An 18,808-nucleotide genomic window follows, 5' to 3' on the forward strand; every position below is an offset into this window, starting at 1 on the left:
CTCAGCAGCCACAAAATATTCAAATATGTAATTATCTGAAGACACACGCCCTTGGTAATTAATTCCATTATGTGTTAATTTCGGGTTTGAGTTGAAGAACAAAAATAATTATAAAAAACACACACACACACGCACACAAATCAACAACCTCATGTAGTACTCTGCTTGCGTGGATAATTTAAGTGCCTGCAAGCGTGTAGCCCGTTCACGCGTGGTGTGTACCGTTCACGCGTGGTGTGTACCGTTCACGTGTAGCTTTCAGCTCGTGAGACCTTGACTTTCTGCTCAGGTTCACTGTCGGTTCGGGTTAGGCGCTTCACAGCTGAGGGCGAGCGGGGATTCTCGCGCCCTTAAAAATAGTCCTTGTTTAGCCCGGAGAGCGGTGGCGTGTCCCGGCTCAGCAAATGGCAGCCGCCTTTTCCACGAGAGCGGACGAGCTCTGTCCTTCAACCGTGGGTGGGTTTTCTAAAACTTTCCCTGTGTCACTGATGGGGGGGGGGGGGGGGGTGTTTGAACGATGTGTCCCACGCCGGCCCCGTTTATGCCGGCGGCTTGTCGCGGTTCTGGGTAATTATAAACTCGCCAATGAATTCAGCAAGAACAAGCAAATGACTGTTTTGGCCACCCAGCCGCCGATAAGATCAGAGTCTCCGCGCTTCCGCGTCCCGCATGACGGGGGCCGGCGTGTTTCTTTCCTGTTGGTGTGTCTCCTCTTATCGCTCACGGTCAGCTCTGCCGGCTCGCGGTGCTGTTCTCCCGCGAGCGTGTTTGCCACTGCCGCCGCCTTCGCTCTGGGGCGGGGGGGGGGATCCCAGTTTTTGCAGCTGTGTCTCTCTAACTAGGACAGTGAAATTGATGGCACGTCGCTGCTGGCTGGCCTACATACGCGCACCATGGACAAAATAGATTCCTCAGCGGCCCGCAACCATAGATACCGAGGGCGGGGGGGGGGCATGCGCACCACCGAGAGAGAGTGGGGTGGGGCGTGCACGTCCAGAGGCGGGTGAGTGGCTGAGGACGGAGGACGCCTCTAGGGGGGAGGAGTCGTTCTCGGAACTATCCGGAAAACGGAGGGCCGGCCCAACAGAAATCCACATGACTAGGTGTGCAAATGTGAGACACACACACACACAGATAGTTACAGCTTGCTCCATTGTGTATTTAGGTTGCATATGTGTAAACTACTTTCAGTTACATATGATTTCCCCAACAGGTCTGTCTCAGTTTTTTCCCTCTGACTTTCTCCTCATTTCCCTGATTTCTGAGGTCATTTCTGCTGCTAGTCATACAGCCTGAGAGCCCAGGGAAGGTTTTCCTACCATATTTCTCTTGTTGAAACGCTGTTGGTATCTTGTGTGATCGGCCCGGCATTTGTGGCCTGTGGGCCAGTGTGTTGATAAATGCTCAGGTGCATAAAGACCTGCGGTCGCAGGGCCGTGCGGACATGGTTGACACGTACACTTGCGGTAACGCAGTTTGAGATGCAAATGCTTGTGACGTGCTGACCGCTCATGGAGCAGCCACTCGCATACGCTATGCTATGTGCCTATGATAGAGCAGCCGGCTGTGTGGGGTGTCATCCTGCTGCTTCCAATTTGCCTAGCCCCCCCGTACTGTCTACCCCCCCTCCACCTGCATGTCGGGGCCACCGTCTGCTGCTAACTGGCTGATTAACAGTGGAGATGAAGGCGTCATTAGCATTTAGCTGAAGGACAGTGACGTGCGTCCCTCTCCCGTCATGGGCTGGGAGCACTCCAGCGCTGCCCCACCCCCCCAGCCCAGCCCAGCCCAGCGGCACCATTTCTGTCTGGAGTGTCTTAATGTTGAGATACAAGCTAACATTAGCAGTTAGCATTGTTACCATGGTGCCTCAGCAATATTTGCAGTACGTTGGTAATGAATAAGGCTCCAATTTAGCGTCTTAAAGCGAAGGTGTGACATACACCTGGTGGCCCTAACGGAGCAGGCGACCAGAGCCAGGGCCGCTGCGAGACTTTCGCTGTATCGCAGGGGAGGCCGATAAATACCCTGATATGCTAATGTCCACCTGTTCTTTTGAGTGGGCACGTGTGTGTGTGTGGGGGCGGGTGTGCGGAGGGGGTAGGGCAGGCAGGGGTTGGCTAGGGGGGTTAGCGCCCGCGGGCTAAAGTGCTTTGGGCGGCCCCGCGCTTTGAACGATGGGCCGAGCGACAAATTGCCTTAATAAAGGCCAGACCCAAGACATCGGGGAGCGGGCTGGGCGGGGCCTTATAGACATGACCCCTCTCAGTAGGGCGTCGCCGTGAAGGAGTGCGTAACGGCCGTCACAGAGGAGGCAGCCGCGCTTAAAGACCTGTTTTTTCTCCTTGTCTTTGCTGTTTAAAAAGCTGTATCCTTTAGCTTTTTTGTGTTAAATGTCCATTCATCCCTTCCGTCGCTGTTTGATTAAGAGTTGGTTTATTCGGGGGGTAGGGGCGTCTTGGACAGACTTTAACTGGAAGCCTCACGTCTGAAAACCTGCTTAGAATCTGTCCCCATTTGGTCATATGAATATTCGGAGGGGGCGGGGTGGGATTCACGCAGACCGGTGCTCCTGGTGCTCATTACCCCCGATTTGCCGAAGGGTTCATGCCTGGGAGAAATCGCCCTGTGGGTCGCACCTCTCGGCTCGATCTGTAATTCGTGATTAAAGCACAAATTGTTTTCATGTGGGTGTAATCACATTAAAGCTGTTTCTGTCTGCGTTTGGTGGGGAGACTTATTGTTTCAGCACAGCTGTCCGCCATGACACCCTGCACACTCATAGGGAGAGATGGGTGGGAGCATGAGAAAGGGGTGGGGCTTCTGTGGCGTGGAGGCGTGGCTTTTGTGCAAAGGGGCGGGGTTAATGTGCCAAGCGATGCCCGGCGGCCTATTGGGAAAGGGCTCGCTTTTTGGTTGACAGGAGGAGGGAGCACCGGGCGTGTTTGTCGATAACGGACCGTCTAATTCGACAAATTCGGTTCAATTACAGAATTAAGTGTTTTATTCATGTCTGAGTAGCAATTAATAAATAGCCCTTGATAAAGTGTTTGAAAACCGGTACCAAGTTAATGACTGGAATTCTAGGACAGTGGGATATCAGAAACAGTGTTTAATGCCGATTTAATGCCTTTTTGATTAGAGTGCAGTGAATTTGTTTTTTAAAAAATGCAGCTTTGTCAGCTTTGTTTTATTTTTTTAATTCGACTTTAATGGGAGATGTGATGCAAGGTGAGTTTTTTTAATTTGGACGACAGTATGTCTGAGTGCAGTAAACTTATCATGTAATTGTCCTAACTGAGGAGAAGCAAATTGAGAGGTTAGTTGACTGTAGTTATGTTCTCTTACCAGTAAATTTCTTTCACTCGTTTTCTTTTTATGATAAAATATGATGCAAATGACAAGAGAGATTTAGCTAACTTGTAAGTTTCTTTTCAGAATAAAATTTTTTCAAATGCATATTTGCACGTACATATAACCCAATTGCCCATTCAACACAGTTGTCTTTAAGCCTCTCTGGGTATGCTGTGTGGCTCAGCAGGATAGGAGGCTGTGCTTATGATCAGAAGGTCATAGGTTCAAATCCCTGGATTGATGTATATTTTTTGTCACTGTGCATCTTCTATAGTGACAGACCTGAGCTTGCGTTAGTGATTAGCGGGACGCGCCAATGAGAGGTGGACATAGCGCCCCCTGCGGGTGGACACCTGACATGACCATTATCTCAGCACATACTGGAGACAGCAGTGTGGCAATATGGTCGGGCTGCTTGATCATGGCAAAAATCATAATCACGATTATTTTGGTCAGTATTGAGATGACCTGTTTTTAAACACGATTAGCCATTAACTTTGGAAATGTCATGCATCTCTTGAACTTTTTTAAATCCTTTTTCACAGGACTTCCTTGAACTCTAAGTATAATTCAAACAAATGAGAAACAAATGAAAAGGGGCTGGAAGGGGGGCTCTGGATGTACGACACGGGAACATCACTGTGAAACGAAATGCGGCACAATAATCGTTTAATCTCAATTGTTTTGTTTTGATAATTGTAAGGCAGAATCATAATTGAAATTAAAATTTGATTACTTGCACAGCCCGACTGCGCGGGGACGTGGGGATGACCCAGTGAGTGGTGCTGTGCTGGTGGCCTGTGGGGGGGGGGGGGGGGGGGGGTCGGGGGACATCAGGTTTTTTTTTCTCCTATCATGGTCCTGTAGCAATCAACACTTGGCACCCAAGACACGGTTTGGTTCCGGGGGTCTCGAGGTTCCACCGTGTTGGTCCTATGGCTTCTTGGGTGGTGTGAGGGGGGGGGGGGGGGAGGACAGGCTTTTCAAGATAACAGCATGAATAATACTGTTTTGGGGGAAGGACTTTGTATTTTTTGTTTGTTTTTTTTTTATTCATTGGCTGAAGTACTACCGCTGGAGCGACGGATTCATATATTTTTTGTTCAGTGTTTTTGTTTTTTATTTTCTTTTATGTTTTCTTGTGGGATGTGTGTCTTGGCGCGTGTTCGTCTGTGGCCTCTGGCGGGAAGCGACGACATCGTAGGGGGACTCAGCCTGTCTCACGCTCTGCCTGCCTGGAACGGGGGTAGACAGCTGGAACCGTGCGTTCGGCCCACACACACACACACACACACACACAAACACACACACACTCGTGTAACTTGTCTCTGAACGCAGGGAGGATATGTCCAAGGCATTCTGGCAGGGATGCAGTGGGGACATGCACACCCTGGCAGATTCCGGGGGGGGGGATACTGCTTTACAGGGGCCATTGGATACGTAAAAATCTACAATAGAGGGTCCAAGGTGACTTTCTGTCAGGGGGCCCTGATATTCTAGCTACAGCCCCCACACCTCAGACACGTACACATGCATGCAGCCCCGTGTTTGGTCTGTCGTTTCACATGCCCAGCTGATCTATTGACAGTTATTTACAAGCTGCCTGCCCCAGGGGGCCGGATGGGATGGCGGGTCCCCGGGTCGGACACAGACGTTATTTTGTACGTTAAGTGTATTTCTTTTGCGTCGGTATAATGTGTGCGAGACAGCCGGTGCTGCAATCGATTACGGTGTCCGATCTCATTTATTTTACACGGGACTCCCAAATTCCAGGAGCTTACTCAGAATAAGGGTGCCCCCCACATTTTTTTTTTGATTAAGAGGATATGTAAATAAGGCAGTTACACCCCCATGCAGTCCGCACGCCGCTCGCTCCGTCGACTCACGGGGCTCCGTCGCTCTTGCTGCCTCATGGTCTTTCCCGAACATCTTTTCCCACCGAACACCAGCTACCGTTGCCTCGGCATGTTGGCAGCGTAGTAAAAAATTAAGGCCTACGACAGTCTTTACTCCCCCTTGCCATGTGCCTCCGTTCCTCTATTATTAATGGTTGGGGGGGTCCATTTATCAGGCAGAAGAGAAGTTAAGTGGCACTGACTTCGATTTTATTGTCGCTTTTTGGCTCTTGTCTCTCCTTTAGCCCCCCCCCCTCCCCCATCATGTGTCCCTACCCCCCCTCCCCCCACTGGAGAGGTGTTAGATTGTGGTTTTGAGCCGGGACTTTGGGATGCGGTCACACGTCAGAGTAGTCCTCGATCTGTGTCGCGGTCCATAGGTGTCGGGGAGCCGCGGGAACTGGCCATGTGATCAGCCCTCCCCTCTGAGGTTCTCCTAATAAGGGCACCGCCCGCTACTGTAATGAGCCGCGGTGGATCACATGGCCCTAGGTTACGGGGGGGGGGTCACACTTGGGGAAACACAAAAACTAACGATCGCTAACAATCATTTCCTTGCTGAATTGAGCCAGGCGTGTCTAGGTGAGCCGGGGGGGGGGGGCGGGATTACGGCGTCCGGCTCTCACTTTTCAACATGCGATTCCACCCTCTGAAGGAGCGCAGGGACGCCGCGGGGGGGAGCCTGACCTTTGCATCATGCAGAGGCTCCTGTGGTGTCGTCGTCCCTCAGTAAGGGGGGGCAGTGGGCGGGGGCGGAGGGGGGAGCAGGGCCCCTGTTCTGCCTCACTGCTGGGTGCATGACAGAGAGCAAGCAAAAGGGGAGTTTCTTACCCCCCAGTGGGCAGTTAAGAGCACCAGGCGCTTCTGGAAGTTTAATATCCCAACTATCAGTAAAGTGCTGACTCAGCTCTAAGGGGCCATGAATCAGGCCCATGCTTCAGAAACCCTCCAATTATCTGCATTTCTCTGACCTCGGTTAGACACTCTTAAATGTGAACCTCTGCTTGAAGCACAGGCGGTGCATCAAAAAAAAATATTGCGTGTTTTGGAATCCACCCTGTTATTTTACCCAAAATGCAACTCTCTTACGTTTCCATATTTTTAGGTGTGTCCATTTTGTTTTGATGAAGTTGTATGTGCTTGACCCTGAGATGTGTAAGGTCGTGTGTGTTTGTATATTAAACAGTGACTAGTTGTATATCAGGTGTAAAGACGTTTAAACAGGACGGTTAGAAAATTGGCCAATTTGAAGCGTATAATTAGATCCAGCATCTCGCCACCTTCATTACTCATTCATCGGCAGTTTATTTGGTGTCTGTATCGCAAATGGCTGAAAGCTGCCATAATAGTATCGGTTTTGGTCGTGTACCTCTTTGCTTTAAACACATCGAATTGCCTGGGGCAGATCAGCTTTTTAAGCAAAGGTCACTGGAACATTCATTGATTTAGCATTTTAATTTTATTTGTGTGCGTCTCCGAAGGGGACTGGCATTAAGCGTGTTAAAGCTCTTTGTTTTGTAAGAGGCTGTGAATGTCTGGGAGTCTGCGGAGAATCGGACAGCCAGCGCCTCGCTAATAAGTGTGAGATCCAGTCCAGACAGCCCCCGCCGCCTCAGTAATCGCCACTAACACTTATTACCGTCCCAGAGATTGGAAATCTATGTGTTGTCATTGAGGTGATTCTTCCTGCTCTGGGGTAGTTTAAGGAAGGACGTGGACAGGCCTCCCAGGTGTCCGGCTCACTGGCCTCCCAGGTGGCTTTGGGGGTGAGTCTCCTGGCTGGGTGATGTTCAGAAGAATCGCTGGATTGGAGGTGGTGCAGTTGGGGTTTGGCTGAGGAGACGAGGGATCACCTGATCTCGCCTCACTGTCCGCCGACACTCTGCCTTTGTGACCCCCAGTCTGGTGTTTTGCTTCCCCGAGCCCCCGCTGGAGTCGTCTCAGAACTCAGGCCTGGCACGGCCGCGCTTTCCTGGGGCGTGACTCCGTCACACGGAGTGAAAATGTCGGTAGGCGTGAGAAGCATTCATGGTGGAGAAGATGGAGGCAGGTTTGTTGTAGAACATGCCTGAACCTTCAGCCGGTGCGACAGCACTGCTAGAACTTTCCCCTCTTCTTCAGTGTCATCATTACACCCTTAAACAGTTTTAAGTGTTATTTTCACGTGTATCTAGAGAACACAGTGAGATTCTCCTGCCCCAGTTGTGGGATGTATGGGGAGGACTGGACAAATAAAAGTGCAAGACAAGACAGTACAATCGAAGAATTCATCTAGGAAGATAAGCAATACCAAACGATAGATATGGCATTCCAAAGGATTAGGGGTAAAGTCATCAGTCGTGTAAGACTTGGCGCCCCTACGAATTCACGAAAACACATGTGACTCACGATCCGTCTTTCCTGCCCGACTTCATGGCTGGTGACCGGCGCCGAACAACCTCAAGGATTTCCGTGCTGCGGCAGAGAGTCAGCAGCGACTGCCACGGATCTGTGCCTCGCTCGGACCATCTAATCATCGCCCGTGGCCTTATTTGTTATTATTAATATCTATCGTCGTTAATATTGTGGGTTCTGTGATCCATTCGTTAGCCTTTGAGGTCCGTCCGGACCCAAACACCGCCCTCCCCCTCGGGGTGACTTTGAGCAGCGGAGAATTCCACCGCTGAGCCGCGCGCGTCCACCAGACTATGCAGATAGATCCCAGATAAAGTTCTCATTAGCCCGTACGGCGCTGAGACCGCTGTCATTAAGGCGATTATTTTTATTTATTTATTTTATCTATTTATTCCAGCTCAAGGACGTGAGTGCAACACTGCCCCCCCCAGGTTGATTCTGGAAATGGCGCTGCTAGCTGCCGTTCCCCTCCCTCGAATTGCATAGAGCAGAAAGCGAGGTGGGGGTATGGAACAGGGAGTCCTTTTCCAGGGATGGTTGGCGGATGGGGGGGGTTAACCCCCCCCCACCCCCGCCATGGGCCCCCTCTTCCCCTCGCCGCCACCCCCGGGCGCCCCACCGCCGCCCCTCTCCACAGCAGTGAGAAATTGCTCCTGACAGCTGATTTGTTGGTTGTCAGAGGCAGTCCGCGCGCTACTGATAAGGCCGGGGTGGCCCGCGATGGAAAGCGAACACCTTCCCGCGGTTCCAAATGCGGGCTGTCGCGCCGCGGCCCGGGAGACACATGTAGATGTCTCTCTCTCCGGAAGCCTCTGGGAAAAAACGTGCCGCCCGGAGGACGCCTCACAGAGACCGGCGCTTGCATTTTAACACGCCTTACCTGCGAGGAAATATTCCAATCCTTCGGAGTGACTTGGAAAAAAATAAATACCCCAGTGAAGGATTATTTAAAAGAAAAAAAAAAAATCAATAAATATCTCCCTTCTAATGTCCTTCTTTCAGAATTTAATGGATGTGCAATTCATATTGAATTACCAGGTGAATCATTTAATAAAGATGATTTTACTGGCATTTATTCCTATTAACTTGAACCCAAAAGAATAAGCAGGGGAAAAAAAACGGCCCAAATCATCAGACCGGATTGGAAGCGGTGACATCTTTTTTGATTACCGCCACAGCGGGCCTCTCCGCGGTGTTTAGCAGCAGGAAGGAGGGTGTATATAAGGAAGAGCTGTGTCTCGTCTGGGACCAGGCCGAGTCCGCCTCAGGGGGACAGCCGGGTCCGGCGGGTCCAGCGGGGCCAGGAACGGCGGCCAGCGAGCGTCTTTCCATCCTTGGCTAGTGTCCAGCTCGCGAAGAGTGGGGAGGGGTGTAGTTAACTCCCCCCCCCACCCCAGAAGCAAAGCCCCCTACAGGATGTCCTAATGGGGTCGTTTAGGAAGCCATTTCGGGTCGAGAGCGAGGTCGCTTGGCTGGGCCCTCGCAGCTTCTGAGTTGCCAATTTTACTGCCGCCCCCATGCGCAGTGGGGTCGCGAACCCCCCCCCTCGAGGGGGCCGGACCGCCGGGCCGTCCAGCCTTGGCGAATCACGGCACTAATCCCTGTACTGCGTGCTAAGCTAGTGGTCTCTGGTCCAGAACGAGGTGCATCGTACCGTATAATAAGTTTGGGTGCATGGTGGCACTGCGTGGGCTGGGGGGGTTAGTGGATTGTTTATGTGATCCCCTCTTATCGCGCCCCCCCCCCCACTTATCTCCTCTCCCTGAACTTTATCTCCTCTTATCTCCTTGAGTGTGGTGAAAGGTTCACAGATCCTGGTGTCTGGCCCCCTGTCAGCCCTATTGACCCCTGACTCCATCCCCTTTCCCTACTCCTCCACCTGCCCCCCCCCCCCAGCTTATCTTTCACTTTCTTAAAAGCCTGGGCCTTGTCTAAACTCTGTGTGGGATCCTGCCGTTTGCTTTGGTGTGGGGCTTGTTTGCCCAACCAGCACTCTAATTAATCTCCTCCAACAGTGTGTGAGTTCGCTCCGTTGGGGCAGCATCTGCTGGGACAAGGGCTCTGCTGGTCAGCGTCCCCCCCCCATCTCCACAGCATGAACCATGGAACTGGGGGGGGGGCATCTAGGCCCATACCCCGTAATTTTTGGAGTATTAACAATGCAGTGATGGACAAGCATGAAAAAAAATCACCTACAATAAAATCAATGCAGCAACCTGATAAAACATAATCATTAAAAGCCTGAATAGTCGTCAATCCATCAGTCCTATGCAGGGTCACGGGGTCCAAGAAGCTACGAGGGAACAGACCAGAGCGGGCCGCCGACCCATCGCAGGGCACACACGCCCTTTGCACCTATGGATAGTTTCCAATCCACCTTAGCATGTTTTTGAGTTGGCTGGTGGGTGGGGGGGGGGCGGAAGACGCAGAGGAAACCCAGCGATGACATGGGGAGTTAGGGCGGAGACTCGAACCCCAGTCCCAGAGGTGTGCAGCAGCACCAGGCCATCCCACTTCTCTGAGTTACCTATGTCAGCTTCAATGAATATGCCCCCAATCCTGCCTTGAAATGATGCCCCCCCCCCTTTGTAGATGTGCTCTATGACCCATTCTCCACTGGGCTATAGTCATTTTTTTCTTCCTTTTTCCACAATGTGTAAAAACAAAATTTATCTCCTTATATTGGAGCCCGATAAGAAATTATTATTTTTGTACTAGAGAGAAATCCCTGTGTTGTGTTTTTTTTTTTATTACTGTCTAGGGTGAATGAAAGGGTTAAAGCCGTATTTTCATAAATATAGGTGTCACGTGGCTCAGGAAATAACAGATATCCAAGGCTCGCATTAGCATAAAAATAAGAGCGTGTTATACAGTGAAATATCAATGAAGGAACACATAATGCATTTAATGAGATTCAGATGCAAGGACCATCTTCATGAATCTCATTAAGGAGGCTTTGTGGAGTTTTTTATTTTTTTAACACCACCCCTCACGCCCCCCTCCCCCCCCCGCGCCCCCACATGTACCCCCGAGTCTGCATATTTTCCTGTAATAATGTGTGGGATTTTGTGGTTTTCAGCGCTGCACTGTATACGCGTGTCATTATCTGCTGATAAGACCTCGCGCCGAGTCCCCTTTCCCAAGAAGGGTTAGGATACATGATAATGTGGGCACTGTTACATGAGATAAATGCAATCAGCAGACATGTTGCTCTTTTGTCAAATACAACACAGTGGTTTTTTTCCTCTCTTCACTCTTTATGGTAGAAAAAGTTCCTCTTAATGATATACCCCCCCCCCCTCCTCCCCCCGCTCTTCTCTCTGAACAGGATTCGGCTTCGTCACCTTCGAGAGCGAGGACGTCGTAGAAAAAGTCTGTGAAATTCACTTTCATGAAATCAATAATAAAATGGTAAGTTGGTTTCTCTTTCTACGAGGTTCCATCTGTGAGGATTAATATTTTAGGGCCTCTTTTGCAGAACAGGAATAATTGGCACTGGCGCGGGGGTTTGGATGGATGGTGGGGGGGGTGGCTATGTGTGTGTGTGTGTGTGTGTGTGTGTGCGCGTTTGTGGCATGGGTCGAAGGATTGAGATGGGGTAGCTTGATCTTGGAGCGCTTCCTGCTACCCAGGGCGTGAGGATGAGGAGCTGGTGGTGTGTACTGGCTACAAACCATGAAATTGTGTCTGTGACTCCCGGCTGCTGACGGAAGGGAAGGGAAGGGTGGGGTGGGGGGGGGGATGTGGGGGTCCGACAACCTGTCTTGTACCTCAACCATTATTCCCACCGTAAGTAGGGGCCAGGAATGATGGGAAGCTATTGAAGCAAGCATTCGTTTTCGGGAGGGCCTGGAACATTCCGGAAAGGAACCGATCCGAACCATTAGCCGGCCTTGTTCACTTAATGTGACACCTGCTACCTGAATAGAGCTTTGTGTCTGTGTCGTGCGTGTTGTGGTTTTGCCTGGTCACCCTGTGTGGGAGGCCTGTTGGGCTACGGGCTGGCTTGCATAGACCTGCCTGTTCAGGGGCTTTACTACGTCAGCCGGTTCTGTTAGCACGGCCTCCTCGCCCCCCTCCATTCAGTCACGGTGGGAGAAAGATGCCTTTTCCCTGGCTTTCATAGCAGAGGGAATTGGGGTCAAGTCCCAAGAACACTTCCTCTTGTACCCCCCACTCCAGGGGCTCCATGCTCCTTTGAGGAGACTTCCATGGGAAAATCCTCCCCAGAAGCCTGACCAATCAGCTGTCATTCACTGCCCCTTTAAAGCTGATGCATTCTGGGAGGTGAATCGTAAGTCGGGCAAGAGAACCTTAACATTACCCAGCCCCGGCCGCCTGGTCCTGCCCCGTGGAACCCCATGAACCTCTGGGGCGCAGTCAGCAGGCGGCTGCAGATGCACACGCAGACCACAATGCGATCGATTTTTATATGATATTGCATCAAACGCTCTCATTGTCCGGGGAGTGCCATGCGAGAGCTGTAATTTCTTTATTTTTTCGATCTTTTTCTGAGCGCCGTGAGTGCCAGCCATCGACTGCCTGGATTAAATTGGGCTGCAGGGGAATAAAGAACGTCGTTAGAATTGTGGGGGGGGTAGAGAGAGGGAAAATAGACACTTCAGGCATCGTGTCCTTTCTGGGCCTCCGCCTAAATAACGCCGGTGTTGTGATTTCATATTCTTCTCTGGCTATGACCGAAGAACTTATTAGGGCATTAGGAAAATGTATATAATCATCGGCAGCAGCATGATGAAAGGTGCCCACCCCCCAGTTTTATTTTTCTGATGGCAGTTTTGAATTCGGTTGCGACGGAGTTTCGTTTTGCCAAGAAGATCAAACAGACCTCTGAAGCATCATCTGCATACATATTTGACTTGCTAATTTTTAATTAACGGCAGTATTATTATTATTATTATTATTATTATTATTATATTTTGTCAATGCAGTAATGATGTTCTCCATTCCTGGAAACATCCAGGTGGTTGTTGTTTTTTTCCCCCTTCTCTTTCCCCCCATGCTACTGTCTCAGATAGCACCATATGTGACCGAAACCCCCCCCCCCCACACACACACACCAGAACTCAGTTTAAAATAAGCTGTGAATTGTTGCAGATGGGGGGCAGGTCTGGGAAGGTTCTGGCCTCCCCCTGTGCCGAGTTCTTACCTCCTGATTGCTGCATCTGATTTATTCCCCCTGCACTCAGACCAGAGCATGAAATGCTCCATATCTGCCCTAACCCCCCCCCCCTCCTAATTCTGTTAGACCAGAGCCTCACCCTCCCTTGTAGGCTACTGCACGTCAACACCTGGGTCAGAAAATCACTGCGGAACAAAGAGGCAGGCAGGTGAACTGGGTTCGGGGAGAGACAAGGATTCGTTAGGAACGAAGATGGATTCCTAGAGTATGAATCAGAACAATGCAGTCACACCGTGAATGTGAAGCCGTCCTTTTAATTCTCTCATTTTTTCCTCTTTCCCATCTACTTGTTACGATGAAAGGACCAGTACAGTTTTTTTCCCTCCCTTTGTCTCATTCTTTTCTTCCCCCAAAGTTTTTAATTTATGCTGCAAAGCGTGGAGACGCTGCACTGTTCATCTGCACTTCTTGCTTCCTTCTGGGGTATCTGCTTTAACATGGCCATCACTGCCCTGAGCTCCTGGGTATTTTACTGATTAAACATGGCCGTCATAACCTCACGTACTTGGGTGTTTTTCTGCTTTAACTTGCCCATCACTGTAACACAGCCATCACTTTTCCATGTTCCTGGGTATTTTCCTGCTGTAACACAGCTGTCACTATCCCACATTCCTGGGTATTTTCCCTCTTTAACACAGCTGTCACTATCCCACATTCCTGGGTATTTTCCCTCTTTAACACAGCTGTCACTGTCCCACATTCCTGGGTATTTTCCCTCTTTAACACAGCTGTCACTATCCCACATTCCTGGGTATTTTCCCTCTTTAACACAGCTGTCACTATCCCACATTCCTGGGAATTTTCCCTCTTTAACACAGCTGTCACTCTCCCACATTCCTGGGTATTTTCCCTCTTTAACACAGCTGTCACTATCCCACATTCCTGGGTATTTTCCCTCTTTAACACAGCTGCCACTATCCCACATTCCTGGGTATTTTCCCTCTTTAACACAGCTGTCACTATCCCACATTCCTGGGTATTTTCCCTCTTTAACACAGCTGTCACTATCCCACATTCCTGGGTATTTTCCCTCTTTAACACAGCTGTCACTATCCCACATTCCTGGGTATTTTCCCTCTTTAACACAGCTGTCACTATCCCACATTCCTGGGTATTTTCCCTCTTTAACACAGCTGTCACTATCCCACATTCCTGGGAATTTTCCCTCTTTAACACAGCTGTCACTCTCCCACATTCCTGGGTATTTTCCCTCTTTAACACAGCTGTCACTATCCCACATTCCTGGGTATTTTCCCTCTTTAACACAGCTGCCACTATCCCACATTCCTGGGTATTTTCCCTCTTTAACACAGCTGTCACTATCCCACATTCCTGGGTATTTTCCCTCTTTAACACAGCTGTCACTATCCCACATTCCTGGGTATTTTCCCTCTTTAACACAGCTGTCACTATCCCACATTCCTGGGTATTTTCCCTCTTTAACACAGCTGTCACTATCCCACATTCCTGGGTATTTTCCCTCTTTAACACAGCTGTCACTATCCCACATTCCTGGGTAGTTTCCCTCTTTAACACAGCTGTCACTATCCCACATTCCTGGGTATTTTCCCTCTTTAACACAGCTGTCACTATCCCACATTCCTGGGTAGTTTCCCTCTTTAACACAGCTGTCACTATCCCACATTCCTGGGTAATTTCCCTCTTTAACACAGCTGTCACTATCCCACATTCCTGGGTATTTTCCCTCTTTAACACAGCTGTCACTATCCCACATTCCTGGGTATTTTCCCTCTTTAACACAGCTGTCACTATCCCACATTCCTGGGTAGTTTCCCTCTTTAACACAGCTGTCACTATCCCACATTCCTGGGTATTTTCCCTCTTTAACACAGCTGTCACTATCCCACATTCCTGGGTATTTTCCCTCTTTAACACAGCTGCCACTATCCCACATTCCTGGGTATTTTCCCTCTTTAACACAGCTGTCACTATCCCACATTCCTGGGTATTTTCCCTCTTTAACACAGCTGTCACTATCCCACATTCCTGGGTAGTTTCCCTCTTTAACACAGCTGTCACTATCCCACATTCCTGGGTAATTTCCCTCTTTAACACAGCTGTCACTATCCCACATTCCTGGGTAGTTTCCCTCTTTAACACAGCTGTCACTATCCCACATTCCTGGGTATTTTCCCTCTTTAAAACAGCTGTCACTATCCCACATTCCTGGGTATTTTCCCTCTTTAACACAGCTGCCACTATCCCACATTCCTGGGTATTTTCCCTCTTTAACACAGCTGTCACTATCCCACATTCCTGGGTATTTTCCCTCTTTAACACAGCTGTCACTATCCCACATTCCTGGGTATTTTCCCTCTTTAACACAGCTGTCACTATCCCACATTCCTGGGTATTTTCCCTCTTTAACACAGCTGTCACTATCCCACATTCCTGGGTATTTTCCCTCTTTAACACAGCTGTCACTATCCGTTGTTCCTGCTTTAACATATCTCTTGGGCCTCATGCCCAGGAGGGCATCCTTGGTTACCCAGGCTAATTTAAGTGCCAGGCTTCCTCCCAGGAGCTGTTGTCTATGTGCTGGGTGCCTGTTTCACATGATGGAGGACTTGAGGAACACATCCTGAATTTAGACAAGTGCCCCCCAGGGGAATTCCCCGGGCAGCTAGATGATGCAGGTAAAACCTTTGTCTAGCCTCCTTCCTCTCTATCTCCCTCCACCATAGACTCAGCAGCTATTGTGCCCCCACCCCTCAGACTACCATCTGAGTATCCCACACAGCAAGTCCCCCTCCTCCAGTGATGTTCACTGCAATTGCAAACGGGTCCGACTGGTAAAATGGCTGCCCAGTAACATTGTTCCCCCGATGGCATAAATCTGTCCCTTCTCATTACACAGCGGTGAATGGCCATGGGTGCAAGTACACACAGTATGGCCGCCTGCTCTTTGTACTGTAATCTTAACAAAGAGTCAATACCTATTACTGCCCCCTGGTGGCACATGAATCAAAAGCCATTTAATTTACTTGAGGGGAGGATTTAATTTCCTTGAGTGGTGATCTCATGTAGGCAAATCTGGGCTTAGAAGCAGCACAAAGCTGTGCAGTGATAGGATATTTCAGCAATAGTTACTAATTCTAGTTTATCGACATGAATATAAGTTGTCGCTGCCCATTTGTTGCTGCCGTATCTTTGTCCTCGATATGAAGTGTTGTCAAAGTGCCCATTCTTAGAGGAAGACACTTTTGTGATGATGAAAGGGCACAGTAGCAGGACACGGTGTCATGCCTGGGGAGTCTCACGACGTCGTGTCACCGTGGGCCGCCGCGGATCCGCGCCATCGCCTGCCGTGCGGCCGTGCGAAAGTACAGGAGGGCCGCTATTCAGTTTTACTCTCGCCCAGCAGCCTCGAACTTTAACGCTGACTCCCCCCCCCCCCCCCCACCTTCCCCTTCCCCCGACGCAGCCAGTCTCCAACCAGGCGAGCCCCTTCAGGGTGATGGAGGGGGTCATGGTCCATTTGCAGCCCGGCCCGCCTCCCCCGGACACCCCGGCTGCCCCATCCCGGCCTGAGGAGTGCCGCGCCCATTAGCATGTGCGATAAGCGCAGCCCGTGTCGGGGCCAATTTGCCGTCCGCAGCCGTGCACCGTGGTCCCAGCCACACTATCATTTCCAGATAATCTACCACTGTGAGGGGGAAACTGGCAGATCAGGGCTTCTGGAAATGACTCTTATTTTTCTTCTGCAGCCCCCACATCCCCCCCCCCCCCCCTCCATGAGCTGCAGTACGTTTACAGTCACTGAGTGCATGAAGCGGCGGCGGCGGTGCCGGGAGAGGCTGCCCGGGCTCGTGCCCGTTAATATCGGCGACTCGGTTTAATCCACGAGGCACCAGATGAGTCGTTTCCCTTCATCTCACGCTGAATTTGTTTTGCGGTTAAGCTAATCGCCGCCGCATGGCTCCAGCCCCCTCCGCGGCCCCTCCCACTCGCCCCCCACCCCCCACCCCCACCCCCCACCCCCAATATTCGGGCACTTCCTCCCACCGTTTTGAAGAGTAGGTTAAACTAATGGAAGTGAATTGTGATATTTGAAAAGATTACAGTAATTCGGCGGCTCGTAATGGAGAGCGGTATTGCCAGTGAAAGTATCCAAGGGGGCAGAAATGTCAAAATACACAAGGAAGGGAATTCAGAGAGGCTTCCTTTCAGACAAGGGGGGCGGGGTTTAAGAGGGAAGGAGAGCACAATCTCCTGCACGTAATTGACCTTACCGAAACTGCAAAACACTTCTCTGGAAACTACATCGTAAAGCAGAGTGTGGCTTTATGGGCTGATAACGCTGGCTGATGTAACGTGGGGGGGGGCAATAAGGGGGCCAGGGACAGAATTGCCATCGGAGCTGCACCGGAGTGAATGTGGAGGTCCTGCCTGTTCGGTTTCCCCGTCTGCCCTCCCGAATTTGTCTCCGGCACCGTTAAAATAGATGTACTGTTTGGGAAGCGTAAATAGTTCCTGACAAGCCCCCCCCCCAAAAAACACTTCGTCAGTGAATATAGATTTCCCTGTCAGGCGAAATAGCTGTAAGTGTATCAATAATGTACATAGCCCCTGGTCTCGGATGTAATTTAATTTGAGCTGCCTTGAATTATGCCTGGCTGTTAAGCTGAAGGACCCTGTGCCCAGGGGCAACCGGGCGCCGTTTGTTTTACACTCGATTTTTAATATATGTTGTATTTTTTTTGTATCAAAATGGTGTGCGGTGCTTTGAAGGATACTGAGCAGGAGATGTCGAGACCCGGGTGCGAGGCTTGCTCAAAGCCCCACCCCCGATGGTATGTTTGACAGATGGAGGCCTCTGAGAACGGCAATATTCCTGACGTTTGGCCCGATTGGTCTGGTTATGCAAGCAGATAGCCCTGGACGGGGTGTCATTACTGACACCTGTAATAGGCTCCTGGACCAATAAGGGGATGTATTTTGACGCAAACTCCTGATTTGTGCTGGAAGTCACTGGCCTCATAAGCCTACCTGAGCACTAAGCTGTTAAATAGCAGGAGCAGTAACTCGTGTTGGATTTGAGCTCTGACTGTTTTCCGGTCTTTGAGGCAAACAGGTCATGGTCGTCGTCGTCCTTTGTGGTGTCACGCGTCTGACGGTGGCCGTGAGAAGCAGTCGGCCCGGTTGGCGAGCATTTGGTTAATAACGGAGCCTTCCCTGCCTGAGGCGGAATGGCGGGAGACGAGGAATTCTTCAAATCGGGTCTGGCCCACAGTTATTTGCGTGGTTTTTAAAAATATAGGAAAGACTTCATAGGTGATTGAAATAGAGAAGAACGCACCGGCTGATTTGTGATCTATCCATCTGCCCATCCGTCCATCCCGTTCCAGTAACTGTTTACCCAGTCAGGTCTGAGGTCACCTGGAAGAACCAAGGCTGGGTGAAGGATGAACAGGGCGGATGGACATCACAGGGTGGACACACACAGACACCCACACACACCCAGGTTTCTCTTCATATCTTTATGGAGACCGTCCATTCATTTCTATGGGCGTAACCCTAATCTAACTATGACATTAAGCCCAAGTAACCATAAGTAACAAAACAAAATACAAGACTTTTGGCAATGTTCATTTTTTGAATGCATTCACAGATTTTTAGGTAATTGAGTCCTCCCAGATTTCTGTCACATCGCGGGGATCTTTGGTCCCCACAATGTAATATATACACAGTGTTTGTTGAATCATTCTAGAATTCCATGTACTCACTGATAGTTTAACTCTAAAGTTCAATATCAGCCAGACACCAGTGTGTCTCACATCTATAGGGCAAAATGCTCCCCCAGCTCAAATGTTAGTCATTTACACCTCAGAAGTAAGATGGTGTTTTCAAGCCATTCTATAAAATCCTTCTGAAAATCTCGAAACTTGATAATATGGGTGACACTCGGTACGATCACATTCCCACCCTGCTGAAGGCGAGGTGT

At 50.1% G+C, this 18,808-nt stretch overlaps 1 protein-coding gene across 5 annotated transcripts in view; it reads left to right on the forward strand.

Moving 5' to 3' along the window:
* The window catches only part of msi2b (musashi RNA-binding protein 2b), a 171,204-nt gene that overhangs the window by 105,083 nt on the left and 47,313 nt on the right, over window positions 1-18,808 (forward strand). For all 5 annotated transcript variants that reach the window (XM_072701569.1, XM_072701568.1, XM_072701570.1 and 2 more), the window contains exon 8: window positions 10,972-11,054. In XM_072701569.1, the coding sequence (XP_072557670.1) occupies window positions 10,972-11,054 (83 nt within the window). The remainder of the gene's footprint in view (window positions 1-10,971; window positions 11,055-18,808) is intronic.

Source organism: Paramormyrops kingsleyae, chromosome 17 (genome assembly GCF_048594095.1).
Source record: "Paramormyrops kingsleyae isolate MSU_618 chromosome 17, PKINGS_0.4, whole genome shotgun sequence".
NCBI lineage: Eukaryota > Metazoa > Chordata > Actinopteri > Osteoglossiformes > Mormyridae > Paramormyrops > Paramormyrops kingsleyae.